The sequence below is a fragment of the Ascaphus truei genome, unplaced genomic scaffold (assembly GCF_040206685.1).
Source record: "Ascaphus truei isolate aAscTru1 unplaced genomic scaffold, aAscTru1.hap1 HAP1_SCAFFOLD_97, whole genome shotgun sequence".
Taxonomy (NCBI): Eukaryota; Metazoa; Chordata; class Amphibia; order Anura; family Ascaphidae; genus Ascaphus; species Ascaphus truei.
The window spans coordinates 471568-487821 of NW_027457309.1; the positions used below are offsets into that span (position 1 = coordinate 471568).

Consider the following 16254-nt stretch of genomic DNA (forward strand, 5'->3'; position numbering starts at 1 on the left):
TATTCTTAGCCGAAACTCCCGTGAATATACATACTGATGTGTCTGTGCCATATACCTTTACTCTAGCTGCAGCACCCTCCATGCCTCTGCTATGAACATCTTTGCGTCTGTCTATGGCCTCCTTCTGCCTCTGCAGAGCTTCCTTCAGACGCTTGTTTGCGGTGCCCGCCTTAAGGAGAGAGTACATTTAGTGCACAGCCCTTTTCAGATGCCTGCCCCTGTTGACAGGGCACTGAGGGTACAGTTTTACCTCTTCAGTTTTCCTCCGGAGGATATTGGCCTGTTTCTGGAAGTCTCTCTCCAGCTTCAGCAGCTCATATTGCCGTTTACGATCCTGCACAAGGACAGGGATACTGGTGTATAATCCCCACGATTGCATAGGATAGGATATTATTTCTGACACATGAACAGCATGTCAACGTTATAGCTGTTCTACTTCAAACGCCCTCCTTTAGAACTATGCAAGACTACATGATCCAGGTATTTGTCAAAATTAGGTCAAAGAGCAACAAATGAAACTTCCAGGACGACTTCAAGTCATACACTAACCACCAGGTAAAAAAAGCAAATGAGATGGGCAGCCCTAAATACCAATACTCTGATATACTCACAAATCGTGTTCTCCTCTAAGAGGGTAAACCCCTTCTATATTTGCATAGTCCACAACCTCACTGTTACACAAAGCTCAGGCAATAAAGAGCGTGGAGTCTGCTGAAGACATCACTAAGAGGTGACAGAAGCAAATACACAGAGCCTGCAGAGGGCAATCTACAACCCCAGAGATAAAGGCAGACAGCACACACCATCGCTGCGCCTCATTAGGGACGTCACACTCACCTTCTCCTTCAGTTGAATAACCTCGTTGGTTTTCTGTTGTTTCCAAACGCGGAACTTTTCGGTGTCTTCCTTCATATGCCTCATGAGCTGCACACGCTGCACCTTCATCCCCTGTGCAAGAGCAGGAGATTTAACACACGCACAATGTTGGAATGCCATGAGCCTTGTGACGTGGGGTGATATGGTAACTTAGTTGCTAGCAACTAGTTTCTGGTACCGCTACACCTTGCTAGAAGGGGCGAAACTGTGGGGAAAAACCTAGAGTCGAAGGGAACCCCTTCCTGGTTATCGAAAAAATTATTCTTTTGCTGGGAAGAATCGGTGTTATGTCCCTTCCTCTGAAAAGCCCCAATCTGCTAAATTGCCCTAACTAAATAGCCATAGAAACTCCCTGCAGGGGTCCCCGATAGTGGACCCTGGAAGCCAGTAGGACAGCCTATACCCATGAATCCTAATCCTTAGGGGGGTTCACCCCAGTAACAAAAAGTAGACATTATAAGTTTGTTCCTGCATTTCTAATGAAGGAACAACTAACTGGACAGGTGACAACCATTCCTTGCATACTAATGTCTCTGCTGCATGTCCAATGAAGCCAGTTGGTGGATCCATCAAAGGGAGCAATCTAAATTGAGAGGACTCTTGTGTAAGGGGGGCTACTTTTAACACACCCCAGCTTGCCAGCCAAGAAACTTCTTGGGTGTAATCAAACACTTGTCAAGGCGCCCCAGTCTCGCCAGAACCGGTTTCACACTCCAATGGAAGTGTCATGAGTTCACGTCTAACTCAGCCAAACCTAAAGAGGCCAGACAAAACCCATGATGCATGCAGACATTCTGGCATCTCACTGACGTTTGAGGTATAACTTAAAGCCCAAACTGTACTAGTGTGTGTGTGTGTGTGTGTGTGTGTGTGTCTTAGAACAGCTCAGCCTGTCAGTCTGTCTCTGTACCTGGTTCTTGAGGGGACTGGATCTGTATACCGTGTGCAGGGTGTACTGTGAGTCTCCTCCAGGAGACTAAGCTCCTGGGTCCTGCTTGCAGCAGGACTCAGATTTAAACTAAACCCCTGCCTGTTTGAGGGTGCGTCCGGAGCCAAGAAAAGAAGCCAAGCAAGCAAAATCTTTCTGAAGAATTTCTCCAGCCATCAGCTTCTGCCTGATGCAGAGCTCCGATACCAATTAACCCAAGGACATGGTTTTTTTTTTTATCTATTGTGTGCCCGCTCTCCAAGCAGCACCAGGACATTGTTGTACCCCATAATGGACTGATGACAACCTTTCCTTGCCCACTGCCTCTGCTTGCATGTCCACAGAAGTCAGTGGGTGGGCCCATCAAGGGGTGTAATATAACACTTGTCAAGACGTCCCAAGTCTAGCAGACGCTGTTCCACACTCCAGGAGTTCGAGTGTAACTCAGTCTTATTAGAAGAGGCCTTTGATGCATGCAGACATTCTGGCATACCTCTGAAGTATGCAGTATAACTGAAAGCCCAACTGTACTAGCGTGTGTGTCTGTCTTAGAACAGCTCAGCCGGTGTCACTCTATTTGTATCCGGCTTCTTGAGGGGACCATATATACCTTGCAGGGTGTATTGGGAGTCTCTGGCGGGAGACTAAGTTCCTGGGTCCTGCTTGCAACAGGACTGAGTGGACTATCGGAAACCCCTGTCCGTGTGAGGGGCCCGGTTCTTCTGCCTGCCACAGAGAGCTGACACCTTTAACCCTTGCACAGCTAACCAGTGGAGGTCAATCCCTGGACTAGTAGGACAGCCTATCCTGGTAATTGCACCAAGGGCTGTTTTATCTGTTGTGCGCCCACACTCCAAGCGGCCCCAGAACATTTCTGAACCCCATAACAGACTGTTTCCCCAACCCGGAAACAGAGGGATTATTGCAGCTACCACTGGACCCACCTCCTGCAAACCTACTCTGTGGGGAGAAATCCAATCCCTTCCCAGGTTGGAGGTGGGTCACAAAGTGGATAATTGGGAGTTGTATACGTTTGTATGCTTCCATTCTTTTGCCCTCGCAAATACAGTTTCTTGAACTCTGTGTCTTGGGTTGGCGATCCAACGAACTTGCGGGGTCTGCTCAGTACCGTTACGTGACAATCTTTTTTGGTGAAAGGCGTTTCATACAAGAAATTACCTTTCAGTGTGGATGAGAGCTGCCCGACATGGGACAGGAGCCCAAATATCAGGAAATAGAGGCTTGTGACATGGAGACCACAGGTGACCAATGTACCCCAGGCCTTGCAGTTACCTGAATCTCATGGTTAAGTTTGGCGACAGTTTTCTCAGTCGACTCCTGAAGCTTTAGAAGTTTGGACTGCTCGGTCACCTTCTTCTTCAGGTCGGTCATCTGCCCCTCCAGTTCTTGCAGCCTTTTACGCCTCCGCTCACTCAGTCTGCAAAGGGAAGAAACAAGGGGCTCAGCACAGAAACTTAAATTATACCGTATAGCAAAAGATAGAGGATACAACAGCAAAACAAAAAAATGCAAGCAGAAGACAACACAAGGATCACCTTAGAATTCATGTCCACATCCCCAGTGAAACCTCCTTTTGCACCAGATACCACATGTTCAGTTATCCATATTTTAGTATTATTCTGCCCAAAATTCTTCCCCGGAAACATTTTGTACTGTGCAGAGTACCGCAATACATATTCTAGATCTATTTGCTTCCAAAGGGGCATGTTATTATTGTAACCCAGGTGGTGTTACACAGATACTCTTCCCCCACATTAAGCACATCAGCTCCATGCTTTCAAACCTTCCCTCCATGTGCTTTCTAGGGATACAAGGGAGCAGAAGACAATCCGGCCAACTCACTTGGCCTGGTTGGTGTCTTTCTTGACCGATTGGAGAGCCAGGACCAGCTCCTCCTTCTCTTTCTGCAGCACTCCCACTTCAGACTCCAGCACCTTAATATTGTTCTTTACAACAGGAAGACGTAATAACACGAGAAACAAGTCAGAAATGTAAAGCTACAGAACATTACACGTGTCGTCCAGATTAGACTCCAAATGTATTAGTGCTCTCGAACACTAGCATTAATCTCGTTTCCAGAGACAGTTTAGCTTCTAGGTCGTATCACAGCCGTTGATCAAAACAAATATAACAGTAATACAGACGTTTAATTTTCCTTCAAACAATCTTACAAACTGTAAGTATACTATTACAGGAATTCCTGCAACTCGAGTTTGGGTGTCATTCAGAGGGGAATTAGTGATTGTATTTCTCAACTACCCATTCTTAAATACTGAGGTAACATCACTGCCACACTTTCCACCCCTCTAGCAGGGTGTAAGGGTCTAGACTGTTAATCCAAAGAATTTTTGGATCTCTGGTCACGCCCACATCACTTACATGCACACACCCACCATTTTCTCTGCATACACACTGCGTTTTTGACACCATGCCCCGAAACAGTCTTTATAAATCAAACACACCCCTCGTTCTTTTACTTCCACACCACACCCAAAGCCACACATCCCTCACACTTTCCCTCCACACACCTGAAACGCGTTATCTGCTCAGAGGGCACACCTTGCTCTGTCAGGAGATGGAGGCACCCCTCTCCGTGACAGGCTGTGAGGAGAGGCGGATCACAGCCTCTACGTCTCCAAGTAGTGTGGGATGTGACCACTGAGCAGCCATTCGTTTCTCCCCAGGGCCTGCGCTACCCCTGGCAAAAGTTTCACAGCGCAGCTGGGTTCCCCTGCATCCTGGTTGAGAAATTGGTATATGGAGATATCCGTATCAGAAAGTTTAATCGCCTCACTTTGGATAGTAAAATATTGCAGAGCTGCTCTAATACCATCAGCCGCACATGTGCCTCAGTCAATCACAGCACAACAAAGATAGGAGTGCAAGAGATGGGAGAATACGTTTCTAGGTTATACCAGGTACTCGCTCTGCATGGGCTGCTGCTGACTGTCATTCTGAGCCATCTTCCTGGCCAGGGCTTCCTTCTGCACCAATGCTTGGTTTAACTCGATCAGCTCCTTGGAGAGCTGGGCCTGCCTCAGGGCATGCTGGGTAGTGACGCCATTAGAGGAGCGTTTTTCTTCAGAGTCCGACTCTTTCTGCATAAAAAAAAGAAAAGATTCCACAAGTAATTAAATCTGCAGTTGATTGTGCATATTGTAAAGCTTGTTGTGTACTTCTATAGAAAGTAGTCAGAGGAAAATCAACCCTCACATCAGCTCACCTAGATTAAAGTATCAACAACATAAAGTCACTGCCCTTTGTATACTTTGGTCCTAGAGGGTCTGCCCTTCTCTACAGATCATGGTGATGGTTGTCAGCTGACACACACACACAAACACACAGACCTCACCTCTTCAGGAGAGCATTTAACCTCCTCAGCCAGAGTCTCGATGGAGGCAGCAATGCCAGAGCTTTCATCCTGCAAACGTAAGTTTGAGGACAGAGAAGGGCCGTCAGTCACATCTCCATATGACCTCAAGCTAAGCAATTATAAAATTGGGGGGCGGGGGGAGAAGAGAAGGAAAACCAAAGCACATCTCTCACTAGGGGTGATGCATACACCTGGAAAGGCTTCAGAAACCCCCATGGTGATAGATGAACAATCCCGAGATCCTCCAGTGCCTTCATTCTTCACCAGTCTCATGCACCAGTTTCATTGGAAGCTTTTAGAGGAATACAATTTTGACTTCAAAACTTTGAAAAGCATTGCAGGCCCCTCTTATAGAAAGTGGTGGCGCGAGTCAGTGGTGGCGCGCCCCGGAGATGTAGAATGACCGTGGCATTTCTCTTCCTCACCTGGAGCTGCATAATGACCTGCTGAAGATCACGAATCACCTCCACGTTTTCCTTCAGCTCTTGGTCCTCCAGGATCTCCACCAGCTTCTGCAAGTCTACTTTGCACCTGTGGTCAGAAGGGTTAATGAAAGCAGCAAAGTAATGCGAGCACCCCCCTGAACCCAGCATGTGAAAGGAGACAAACTCACGCTGCATGCTGCCAGAGCACATCGATCTTACAGGTCAGCTTCTCATTTGCCTGTTCAGTCTGCAGAAAGATGAATATTCAGCAGAGAATCACAACAAAGTGACATTATATTGACTCATCCAGGGCATATGAATGCTTTGCTCAAGGTGTTCGCAAGCAATGTTAAATCAACCTTCGAAATTAAGCATCAACAGTTAAGAATCGGGACTCCGCCACCTCATTCACACATCTCTGCCAGGCACTACAAGCTAATAAACACTAGCAGCCTCCACCACAGTGATTTTCTTCTTTTATATTTTACATACTGCAATATAATATATAGATAAAATCTTCAGCCCGTGTCGATCCACAGTTGGATCGAGGCCCCCCACCAAGGATATACATATACCCAATTTGAAATGTCAGTTTTGCAAAGTCCTTTAAAAATACACCAACATGTAAAGCCCGAGGTCTGTCCATTCCACTACATACAAATACACCGGCAGCAAAGCAGGTTCTCCATAGCTGTGCTTTAAATACTGGTTGCACATTACCCAAGGATACAGGGATAATCGCTTCTGCTTAAAAGGATTTTCTTAAATCGTGGAACACAAATGAGGCCATGTGGCATTAAACTGCAAGACACAGCATCTGCGATCTGTGGGAATCTCAGTATTACATATTTTCCAAGAGGGAAACCAGACAAGGAAAAACAGTGTTGTCTCTGGTAACCCGTCTTCTGCATACAGATCCCAGTAGCTTACAAATCAGGTACGCTCAGAACATACGGAACCAAGTGGTGTCCTCAGCTCACCATGATAATTTTCTCCAAGATCTGGGCAGTGTGTCGAGCATACTGACTCTGCTCCTGACATAGTTTCCCATTTTCCTCCTCCAGAGTCTTGTTCCTTTCCATGAGGGACTGCAGGTTATCAGATGGCTCCATGCTGTAGGAAATAGACAGGAAATACAACAGACTGAAAGCAAGGAGACCAAGTCACTGCAGGAGACTCCAGCAACATTTATCTACAGTGTACTACAGATGCAGCATTATGGTCTGTCGTGCTGCCCACACAAAAGCCCCGGTATCTCTCTACATTGCTTAAATGCCCCGGTCAGGTGACGCAAGAGAATTTAAACATGGAGATACCGGCACCCCATACCAGGGCCTGTAACTCAGGAAGCAGGGGGTCACCGAGGCTGAAATTAATGCGATTCAGCTCTGGAGACCCCCTGCTTCAATACTGTTGTATTAAAATAAAAGCCACTTCCTTACGTAGGCAGCTAGCAACTAAGGCAATGACGGTTAAGCCAGGGTACCTGGTTTATTGGGGGTAGAGGGGATTAACCTCTTTATTACATTAGTAGTAGTAACTCGCATAGGTAATGAGGGGGTTAACCCCATCCCACTACCCAACTACCCCCAATAAACTATACAATACAAACCCACCTACTTAATCCCCCAGTTAACAACAATGGGAAATTTAACATATGGCCCAGTGGGAGTCGGACCTGGAGGAGGTCTTGGATGCGGAGGACTGGGAGGCTTTTTCGAAATGCCCCATCTACACCACGGAAAGAAAATTCCTATAAGGTCCTTGTGACAGTAGGAGGTAGTCGGGCTGCATAATAAAGGTTAAGCCCAACTGGTTACCCCTGAAAAACGTAGGTCCCTGGCAGCTAAGTAGCACCATAAGCCAGAGGCCATGTATTGTACCATGTAAAAGTAAAAGCATGACCACCTGGTTTTCCACTTCACCTGTTCCCCTTGTCCCTGAAACATAAGACTTCGGGAGTGTAAATTTTAGGTGCGATATCTGGGTAGAAATACAGTTATTTTGTTTACAGGAGTTCAGGGGACAAAGTTACATGTAGTCCCCTAATTCTCCCCGGTGTGCAGGCATGATCTGCGGGTACGCGGGGTGAATTACACCGGGGCTGCCCAGTGTCTCCCAGACTCCTGGTTTGAACACACACATCCCAGACCCATTTCCCTCACAGGTACAAGGTTGCCCAAGACACATTATGTATTAAAATATGTTTTATAATGTTTGGTGCATTTTGTATAAATGTCTATGCAGTCAGCCCACATAGGTGCCGGGATGTCTGTATAGATATCGGAGTTTAAAGGAGAGAGGATGTCCAGAGGTGACAAAACCATTTGGTGGGCGAGGAAGGGCGATTTGCAAGGTCTGAAGAACAAAGGGCACCCTGTGGGCACACCTTTCGAGTCTGCCAGACCTGGTGGAGCCTTACCCCAGGTGGCAATAGGTTAGCTGAGGGAAGATGGCACATTTCCCATTGGCTAATCCATATTTCCCGCCCGGCTTTCAGCTAGCTTGGCACGCCTCCCCCTCTGACGTCACCCAAAGGACGAGCCCGATTCTATTGGCTAGTGGGAGGGAATTCCCACAGTCCGATATGTCGCTCCTCCTACTTTCATGCTGAAGATAGATCAATGGAAGGTATGGAAGGTGACGGCCGAGGCAGAGAAACAGAACATCCAGTTGCTTAAGTCGGTGAAGCGCGGGCTTTTCAAAGTTGCTCTGTTACGAATAGCAGAGCAGCCGGCTTCATTTTTGGAGCTAGGAATGCCTGCCCTGCAGAGACTAAGTGAAAAGAAGGGGGGTGCAATCGGGCGCTCCTAATGTACAAGTGACAGTGTGAATAACGTGATAGTAATGATAATGATAATAATAAAAGTGAACTCTTCTAATGATATCACATAAAATAAATAATAACCAAATGTGTACAATATGGCATCAACCACCACCAATAGTGAATAAGGTTTAAATGAGATAAAAAAAATTAGGTAGCAGCTACAAGAAGTGTCTCCAACATGCCACCTGACATCTAATAATTTGAGAGTGTGAAGTCAGCACTTTCTTATCAGACAGGACATTGAGTCATACAGTATTGCACTATACATCCCTGCAGAGACAGTCAGATGCCAGGTTCAAGCTCTCATTTTAGAAAGTAGTGCTCGCGGCTAGGGGTTTTTAGCCAAAAAGGAGGACCAGGAAGCCCGGGTGGATATCCCAGTAAGGGTAAGCCTTTCGAAGCAGGCGCCCTGCACCTATTTGAGGCTAATTTTTCAACCCCCAGTAAGTGTGTATTTTACCTGTATCTTTGTATTTCATTTGTGTGTACGTGGGCTTACCCAAATAAACCTAATTTTATTCCACTATCTTGTTTTGCCTTCTGAATTATCCCTGTTAAAAAGGTGTTAAGAGTCCTGGTCTCCTGCGACAGGCTTCATGGGAGGTGGTACCCAACACCCATGGGAACCTCCATGTTTTTACCTGGCTACGGGCTGTGGTGAAAATGCCTAATTTCTACATACAGTATGTGGTGGTATTATCCAAAAATAAATGACCTCTGAACAAAGATTAGACTGGCTCCAAAGAATTTGACAAAATTACAGCTCCACTAGATCCATGGTTGTTCCTGTTAATTAGACCTCTCTCGGATCTGTCCAGAGCCCAAAAGAAACTTTACCAATATAGTCATTGCCACGAGAATTGAGATAGCTGCCCTCTGGGAGCAGAAAGATCTCCCAACACTCCCCAAAATGTGGTCTCTGCAACATGGTAAACCTTACCTGTCTGATATATGTTCATTACTCTAACAAAATGTCAGAAAGTTAGGGAACCATGGTTTTCTACACAGCCACCCCCAGGTCTTCATTCACTATCCTCACTTATCTAAACGCCCCAGGCCTCTAGCCTAATCACTCCAAGGTTACCGCCCCTGGCTTACCCCTGTGATGGATGTCCACCGGAGTTGAAGATAGACTAAAACTGGTGCTCTCCCCCCCTTTTTGTTTTTACCAAGTTATCAATTGTATTGGTATAATTTTGGTGTAATTTGTAATATTTGTATATTCTCTTATTCTTTGTAAATTCTGTTGGAAAATATCAAACACTGAATACAAAAAAAATAAAAAAATACAATACAAAAAATAATATACCCATTGATGGCCAGTGTGGTTACCTTTGCTCTCAATGGGAGCAAAGATAACCCCAATTGCAATTAATGGGCACCCTACTACCCACCCCCTCTACACCCAACAATCCCTTGCCAACAGTACAGTAGTAGGCAAAATCCCTATTACAATAAAACACGGAGCACGTCGCTACACCAGACATACAAACATGAGCACATAGTCTACCTGCGCGGCTTGTGGTTTGAGGAACGGTAACTCCTACCTGCCCACGGAGTTCCTAGGCTGCTTTACGGACACCAGGTTGTATGCTACATACTGGGTCTGCTGTTGCATATACTGTGCGGGGTTTTGCCACTGCGTACCTCGTGGTGAGCGTAACCATACTGAACTACCCCACACGTATCCACTACACGGACTACATTGTTTGTACTTATTCCTCGTGTATACAGAGGGATAGCTTATTACAGTGTATATAGTGGCTATTATCTATACATTGTCTATCCACTTCCTATTTGCAAATATATATCTGTTTTTTGCATTTCTGTGTGTGCAACTTAGCAGCTGTTGATTTAGCTTTTGACCGACTATTAGCTTTATCACTTGGTACAATTATTTGACCATACACTTACCGTTACCTCACACATTAGGGGATTTTATTTATGCACGGTTGTGCATTTTTATTGTGTTTCGTCGATTTTTATATTATTACTATTAAAGTCTTCATTATTTTCTATTTTGAGTGTGACCTTGTAGCTTTCAATCCTATGTGATGGATTTGGCTTATATCCAGCTATCCACTATTTGACAATATACCTTATTTGTCATCTATTTTGAGTGCAACTATAGGGGGCTGTTTATAGTCTTCTGATTATATGTCTGAAAATCCCTATTATCCAGATCTGAGTAATAGTGCATTTGCCAATTAAAAATAAAACATTACCCAGCCAGTATATAGTAAATAAGAATTATACTTAACCCTGCAACGATAAAGGCCGTCCTCTTCACTGGTCAAAGACCGTAAAATAAATAAAAACAAACCCATGACCTGTAACCCCTTAAGTAACATAGTGGTCAATAACTGCTACGGTGATTAATAGGTCAACCCCCTCTCAGGAGGCCAAACCACTCTCCTGGAGCAACTACCGCCACCCCCTCTACACAGATTGTCCCTGTGGTAAAACATGCCCACAATATGTACATGGATTGCCAATATGGCAATGAATGGGCAACCTAAAAATTTAAAGAACCACAATGCATTACATTTAAATAAAAAAAATATTTGCCAATAAACCAATTGATTGTCACTGTAGTAAACCAAGACCACAACTTGGACATGGGCAACCATTAAAAAAAATTGAAAACACTACATTTAAAAACAAACATTTGCCAAAAAAACACAACACAATTAATGTGTTTCTTACTTTTGACGGGACGAACATTCACCCTCCTATTCCAACTATGACCGAACTCAATCCACAAAGCAATGATTCTCAACACCATGATGCGCAGAAGCCCATGATCCTCAGTTGTTTGCAAAGTAGTCTCAGGCGAGTTCTTTCTTCCCTTGTTTGCAAGCCAACAGGTCCAGTACAGGAGATGTTGAACCGACGGCTTCTTGGGGTCAAACGAGACGTGGCAGGCATTATCTACAGCCTGTGACCTCACATTTGACTGGCAAATGGTACATCACCAATCTGATTGATGGCACATGGCACACATGGCACTGGCGCACACACGTCGTCGGGTCAGCATCTCCTGTCATGGACCTGTTGGATTACAAAGAGAAGACGAAAAGGAGGAAGAACTTACCAGAGACTCATCTGCAATCCGCTGAGGATCATGGATTCTTTGCATCATGCTGATGAGGATCATTGCGTCGTTGTTGCAGCAGTTGGATGAGTGTGAATGTTCATCCCGGGGCTGAAATGAATGTGGTTCAACTCCGGAGACCCCCTGCTTCAATACTGTGTTATTAAAATAAAATTAAAGCCACGCGATCGCCTGTTGGACGCATGGAGGGTGACCGATTCAGTCTTACTCTTACTGTGCGACTTACAGACAGGTGCAGCCGGGTTGGAGTCACACAGCGCGAGTCCCATTCAGACGCAGGGACCCCCACTGTGTTAATCCCGATGGGCCATTACTGACAGCTATGCACTGCGCCGTGGACGGTTAACGCTTTGCACACTGCGCACCAGCATATGCTCTCCGGCAGCCGATAGATAAAAGATGATACATCAGTATGGACTCCTCTAACACTAAAAACATGGATTTCTAATGGGAGGCAGAAAAGCATTTTGCTATATATATAAAAAAAATTAAATCTTAATCCCGGCATGTATTGGATTAGTTTGTGTATTGTTCTGTGGGAAATGTAACACTAAGTATATTAATGCAGTACCTCCCATGTTCTTACTTTGTTAGTATGGGCAGGGTCCCAACGTGGACCTGAAGCAACAGAACCTGCAACTCCTGCACCTGAAAACAAAGGAGAAAGCATGTGAAGGGCCAGCTCAGCGCACCATCCTGTAACTGCACGCAAGAAGTTCCGTTACAGTTGCACGCATGCAGATTAGCCACACAGCAACAGTGGACGTTAGTGACAAGACTTTGGGACCTCATTTGCCACAGCTCCTCCCTCTGGTAATGTGTTACCTGCTGCTTGAGGCGATGCATCTCCAGAAGCTGCGGATCGGTGTTGACGATCGGTTTGTTTTTGATCTTCCTGGCCCGGTCTGCGTATCGCAGTGTGTTTAGGGTCTCTTCCATGTTGGAATCAGCGGGGCTAACACATGCGATCATAAGGGTGTGACTATTCCCTCCAAGCGAATCTGCACAGGAACCCACATATTTAGTATTCTCATGGCTATTAAGCATCCTCACCCAATACTGCACTAAACTTCTGATTTGCCCCAAGTGTAGATCTAATCGCGCCAAACATTTGCTTCTCACCATTTTAATCTCTTTAGCGCATCATCCATATCCCAAATCAAACTGTACTATAAAGAGCTGCTGCCATGGCCAGTTATACAAAGAAAATAAACCAGTTTACATAGGGGACAGACGTCAGCACCCCTCAGCTTCACATTGCTCCACAGTAACATATGGATGTACGCAACTACTTGCTAGTCCAAGCTCTGCTCTGCAGCACCTAACCTACACAGGTTGACTAACCGAGCAGCTACCAACCTTGCAGCAGCCGGGTCAGTTTGGAGTCTCTGTACTGCACAAAGCTGCCCTTCTTATTCTCCTCACCCAAGGCACTGATGACGTTTCCCAGACACAACAGTCCGCGGTTAATGCTGATACCTACACGTGGATAAAATCATCATAACACGTTTACAGACCAGTTGCACCATTAGCATGATTACCGTTATTTACACTGCGGAAATTCCTGTGTTAAAAGGAGCGGCCGATCCTGCATGTATATCCCAGCGAACAAGAAACATTTTGATGACCCATTGGTTTGCTGCCAATGAGATCTGAATGCCAAGATAGGGAAAAAAATCATAAATAGTAAACCTCAACAGAGAATTTCAAGTACATAGTTACATAGTAGATGAGGTTGAAAAAAAAGACGTACGTCCAAGTTCAACCTATGCTAAATTTAGACAACATATACTTTATCCTATATCTATACTTATTGACCCAGAGGAAGGCAAACAAAAAACCCCAGAGTCATATCATCCAATGATATCTCATAAGGGGAAAAATAAATTCCTTCCCGACTCCAAGAATCGGATTAATCCCTGGATCAACATCCTTCCCATGTATACTTATTTGGTATATCCCTGTATACCTTTCCTTTCTAAAAAGATGTCCAACTTTTTTTTTTAACAAATCTATTGTATCTGCCATCACAGTCTCCATGGGTAATGAATTCCACATTTTAACTGCCCTTACTGTAAAGAACCCTTTCCTTTGTTGCTGGCGAAATTTCCTTTCCTCCAACCTTAAGGGATGGCCCCGTGTCCTTTGTACTGCCCTTGGTATGAATAGTTCATTTGAAAGCTCCTTGTACTGTCCCCGAATATATTTGTATATAGTTATCATATCCCCTCTTAGACACCTCTTTTCTAATGTAAATAAATCTAAATTTAGCTAGCCTCTCCTCATAAGTTAGAATGTCCATCCCCTTTATTAATTTGGTGGCTCTTCTCTGCACTCTAGTTCCATGTCTTTTCTTAGGCTTGGTGCCCAAAATTGTACTCCATATTCAAGGTGTGGTCTTACTAATGCTTTGTAAAGGGGCATAATTATGGTTACTTCCCTTCCATCCATTGCCCGTTTGATGCAAGATACGATCTTGCTTGCCTTTGCAGCTACTGCATGACTTTGGGCACTATTGCCAAGCCTGCTGTCTACAAGCACTCATAAATCCTTCTCCATCAAGGATTCCCCCAACTTATCCCCATTTAATGTGCAAGTTGCCTTTATATTCTTGCATCCCAAATGCATAACCTTACATTTGTCTGTATTAAACCTCATCTGCCATTTACCTGCCCACGTTTCCAGTCTCTCAAAGTCCTTCTGAAGAGAAATTACATCCTGCTCTGATTCTATTACCTTACACAATTTTGTATCAGCAAAGATGGACTTTGCTCTCGATGGCAACCTCAAGGTAATTAATAAACAAGTTAAAAACCAGGGGTCCCAGTACAGATCCCTGAGGTACTCAACTCACGACCTTAGCCCAACCTGAAAAAGTTCCATTTATGACAACCCTCTGTCCTTTAACCAGTTTTCAATCCAGGTGCATACATTATTACGGAGTCCAATTTGCTTTATTTTGTACACCAACCATGTGTGGAACCGTATCAAAAGCTTTTGCAAAATCTAAGTAGACCACATCAGCTGCATTACCCTGGTCTAAATTCCTACTTACCTCCTCAAAGAAACAAATAAGGTTAGTTTGGCCTGATCTATCCTTCATAAATCCATGCTGACTATTAATGATTTTATTTTCTATTAGGTATTCCTGAATATTATCCTGTATTAAACCTTCAAGTAGTTTCCCCACTATTGAAGTCAGGCTTACAGGTCTGTAATTTCCCGGTTGTGATCTAGCTCCCTTTTTAAATATAGGCACCACATCTGCTTTACGCCAATCTTGTGGTACTGAGCCTGTGGAAATGGAGTCCTTGAATATTAAATATAATGGTTTGGCTATTACTGAGCTTAACTCCTTGAGAACTCTTGGATGTATGCCATTGGGGCCAGGTGCCTTATTTACTTTAATTTTTTCAAGCCGCCTATGAACTTCCTCAGTTAACCAATTGCTAATAACTTTTTCCACATTTTGATCCTGCCTCCAGTTCTTCTTTGACTTTTGCAGTGCTCCATGTTTTTCTACTTACGGGTTTTCATTTAAGAGGGCCAGGCATTTAGAAGTTAAGAATTTGAGTGGGTAGAAGGACTCCTAGTTAGGGGTGCCCCGTGGACCTCGAGGCTTGTGCCCCCCTCCCCCGGGGCTTTTTTTGCCCTATATTTTGGTCCAGAGAGGGACCAATAGTTAAAAAGGTGTTAGGATGGACAGTAGCACCTACCTCCCATAAACCCTTGTGTTATTTTTTCTAACCCTTTTCCATGTTATCCCCTTACTACCCCACCCTCCGTAACACCACGGATCAACAGGGAAGTGGTGTCTCAGTTCCCTTAAAAAAGAGACACAAAAAGTAGTCTCTAAATCTAAAGGCCCTAAACTCTAATAATATATATTTTTTTTAAATAGACTTGCCCTGAGGGAATTTAAGATGCAGGCGGATATTTTGTTCCTGCAGGAAACTCATTAATAGGCAAGATCCCCCTAACACTTTTCGGGGTGCCTACCCGTTAGCGTATTACTAGTCCTTTACCAAGAAGAGGGGTAGATAAAATAGATCTTGATAAAACAAGATGTTCCGTTTCAAATGGAAGAAATGGAGATGAGGGTAGATTTATAATTGTAAGGGGTCTTGTCAGGAATTAAGGCGACTTTAGTGAATATTTATGCTCCTAATGATCAGCAAATTGAATTTCTGAACTCAATATTAGAAGAAATTGGGAAGACACCTCCATGGGATATTATTATTAGGTGGAGATTTTAATATGACCCAGAACACAGACTTGCACAAGTCCACGGCACCAAACCAAAAGTTAGCCAATGTAGTATTCAACAAATCAAAGTTTTAGGAAGCCGACAAAAGAATTCACACTTGAAGACGCTTGGTGCATTGAAAATAAAAACCAAAGATTACACATTTGCTCTCCCCCTCACGATATCTATACAAGAATTGACTATATAGATGTGTTTCGGCAAATCTTTTGGATCGAGTAGCTCAGACAAATATAGGTCCTATAACATGGTCGGACCACGCCCCGGTGGTTCTGAAACCCCCCTTTATTAGACCCATGGTTTTCCAGTAGCGTTTAAATGACAAATCAGATTGAAATCGAGGAAATAGGGAACTCAGTAGATTTCAAGATAAATAAAGGTTCAGTTGAGAGCCCGACTACCCCATGGGAAGCTCAAAGCCGCTA

At 44.4% G+C, this 16254-nt stretch overlaps 1 protein-coding gene across 3 annotated transcripts in view; it reads right to left on the minus strand.

Moving 5' to 3' along the window:
- KIF4A (kinesin family member 4A) overlaps positions 1-16254 on the minus strand; it is a 54049-nt gene that overhangs the window by 23951 nt on the left and 13844 nt on the right. For all 3 annotated transcript variants that reach the window (XR_012799049.1, XM_075585172.1, XM_075585173.1), the window contains 13 exons: positions 12925-13044; positions 12391-12566; positions 12152-12213; positions 6604-6736; positions 5812-5870; positions 5624-5729; positions 5178-5246; positions 4741-4923; positions 3668-3771; positions 3098-3242; positions 838-948; positions 251-334; positions 56-169 (listed from right to left, as the gene is read on the minus strand). Coding sequence is in view for 2 of the 3 variants with exons in the window: in XM_075585172.1 (XP_075441287.1) it covers positions 56-169; positions 251-334; positions 838-948; positions 3098-3242; positions 3668-3771; positions 4741-4923; positions 5178-5246; positions 5624-5729; positions 5812-5870; positions 6604-6736; positions 12152-12213; positions 12391-12566; positions 12925-13044 (1466 nt within the window). In the remaining variant the exon portion in view is untranslated. The remainder of the gene's footprint in view (positions 1-55; positions 170-250; positions 335-837; positions 949-3097; positions 3243-3667; positions 3772-4740; positions 4924-5177; positions 5247-5623; positions 5730-5811; positions 5871-6603; positions 6737-12151; positions 12214-12390; positions 12567-12924; positions 13045-16254) is intronic.